The sequence below is a fragment of the Nilaparvata lugens genome, chromosome X (genome assembly GCF_014356525.2).
Source record: "Nilaparvata lugens isolate BPH chromosome X, ASM1435652v1, whole genome shotgun sequence".
Classification (NCBI taxonomy): domain Eukaryota; kingdom Metazoa; phylum Arthropoda; class Insecta; order Hemiptera; family Delphacidae; genus Nilaparvata; species Nilaparvata lugens.
This window is the reverse complement of record NC_052518.1, coordinates 5,949,064-5,951,378: the sequence shown is the minus strand read 5'-3', so window position 1 is coordinate 5,951,378 and position 2,315 is coordinate 5,949,064. Positions and strand designations below refer to the sequence as shown.

The 2,315-nt window shown below is 44.3% G+C and overlaps 1 protein-coding gene across 1 annotated transcript; it reads right to left on the bottom strand.

The window, feature by feature from the left end:
* Positions 1-472: 472 nt before the first annotated feature.
* On the bottom strand, positions 473-1,867 carry LOC120354371. Its single transcript, XM_039441424.1, has one exon. It carries the CDS (start codon positions 1,865-1,867, stop codon positions 473-475), a length of 1,395 nt encoding a protein of 464 aa, XP_039297358.1.
* Positions 1,868-2,315: the final 448 nt, after the last annotated feature.

Genomic DNA, 2,315 nt, shown 5'->3' with positions numbered 1-2,315 from the left:
CTAGGTGATGCTTAGGGTAATAGATATAGTTTTAGATTTTTTGGAATTTTTGTATTATCTGTTGTAGCATAAATTAGTATTAATTTGATGATAACCTCGACACATATATTATATAGTGAGGTATCATTTTCTAAACCCTGAATATTGTTATATTAAAAAATATGTAATATAATGTAATGTATGTATGAATTTATGAATAAACTCCTCTGGATGTGTCGTCCAACATCCAGAGAAATTATTATTATTATTATTATTATTATCCCTGTTTGAGGTTTTGCTTGACCACCCTTTCCCTGGGCTCCGACCCCCAAGGAAGAGTGACAAGCGATTTTTCCAGAGTGACTGCTCCACATGTCCATGTGGTAAACAATCATACTGGGTCCGTTACCATTAAATCATTTGCTCTGAGTAGACGTAGTGAACCAAGAATGACAGCCTTCTGCATCTGACCTGCAAGCACAGCAGCAGGTCTCTAACAGGCTGGAATTGTTCTAAGGTTGGCCAAAAATGAAGGTCTCATGCCTCCCAGTACACCTACAATCAACACCACCATTCTCACAGAGTAGCCTGGGTTTAGCCTGCGCAGCTCCATTAGTAGGTCATGATATTTCGTCTGTTTTTCCTCCTCTTTGGTGACAATGTTACCCTCAGCTGGTGCTGAAAACTCAATGACATACATTGTCTTCGAAGTGATGTCAAGGAGGACAACATCAGGCTTTGTGGCTCTTAAAAGCCTGGTGGTAGAGAATGAGTAATTCCAATAAATTCGGCACCTCTCATTTCCCACAACAGATCCAATCTCCCCTGGGGCATAAGGCAGCACTGGTGTTTTGTTGATACCATATGAGTGTCTAAGATGGTAACAGAGCACTCGCAGAGCAGCATTATGTCGATGGATGTAGCCTGCAGTTGCATGCACAGAACAAGAAGACAGGATGCGCATGATCGTCTCTGGTGCTCTCTGACACACCCTGCAACTGATATCAGGAACATCCATGTGCATTACTCTGCTGCGGTATGACAATGTGTTGATGACACCATCTTGACATGCCAGTATGAAACCCTCAGTCTCAGATTTCAGGGCTGCTGACTTCAGAAAAGCAAAAGTCAGTGGCTTGGACAAGCCTTGCTCCTCAACATGCCTGTAGAAAACACCATGCAAGGACTTGTCCTTATGTTGCTGCAACAGGAATCTGAACTCAGCAGTCTTTATTCCAGCCCTGAGCTGATTAGGCTCATGCTCCTCCTCCCGATCAGTGCGAAAATCGAGACCAAGGGTATCTGCCGCATGCTGTGCTGCCTTATATAGGAAGGTCCCAACCCCTGCAACTTCATGGTCATGAACCAGCTGCATAAGGGGATCAGAGCATCTTTGTATGCTGCAGGCAAACTGTAAGGCCACCCTGTTGTGCAGATTCTCCAAACCAAGTAGACCTCTGCCCCTTTCATGCCTTGGCAGGTATATTCGGGCAACAGAAGAGCGGGGATGTAAACTTCTCTCCATGTGCATCCTTTTTCGGGTTTCCCTGTCCAGGTCCTGGAGCTCATTCAGATTCCACTTAACCACTCCAAAAGAGTAGGTGAGAACCGGCACAGCGAGCATGTTGGTGGCTTCAACTTTATTCTTGCCAGATAACTCAGATGACCAGAGCCTCCTGAGTCTCCTCTTATACTCACTGCAGAGAGCCATCTTTATTTTTACAGTATCCTGAGCTTGATTCTGATCAAATCCCAGATACTGGTATGACTCTCCAGCTCTCAGGGCACTTATTATGCTTCCATCAATAAGCTCCATTTCCTGCACCAGGCCCTGTAACCTTCCTTTCAGGAGATGAGTTACTGCACACTTGTCCAACCCGAAAGACATGCCAATATCATTTGCTAGCTGCATAAATCTTCAAGTCATCCATATAGAAAAGGTGGCTCACTCTATGGATTCTGTTTCCTGGTGTGCCACAGCAATAGCCCTTTGTTTTCTTCAGGGCAGCAGACAATGGAAGCAGTGAAATGCAGAATAGGAGAGGGCTCAATGAATCTCCTTGGAAGACACCTCTCCTATAAGTTACCACTCTAGTTGACACCATTCTCTGCTGTGATCTGACCTCAAAACGGGTTTTCCACAGGGCAAACAGATCTTCCAGGCATCTCACTATGCTTGGAGGCACAGAAATGCATTGTAATAAGTACACTATTAGCTGGTGTGATGTGGTATCAAATGCCTTCCTGTAATCAATCCAGGCCATGGACAGGTTACGTTTATATTGAACTGAATCTTGCATGATGCATCTATCAGCAATCAAATTTTCTTTGCAGCC

What these genes read in the sequence shown, in the direction of transcription:
- LOC120354371 (XM_039441424.1), bottom strand. Translation starts at nt 1,867, where the DNA reads ATGTCTTTCGGGTTGGACAAGTGTGCAGTAACTCATCTCCTGAAAGGA.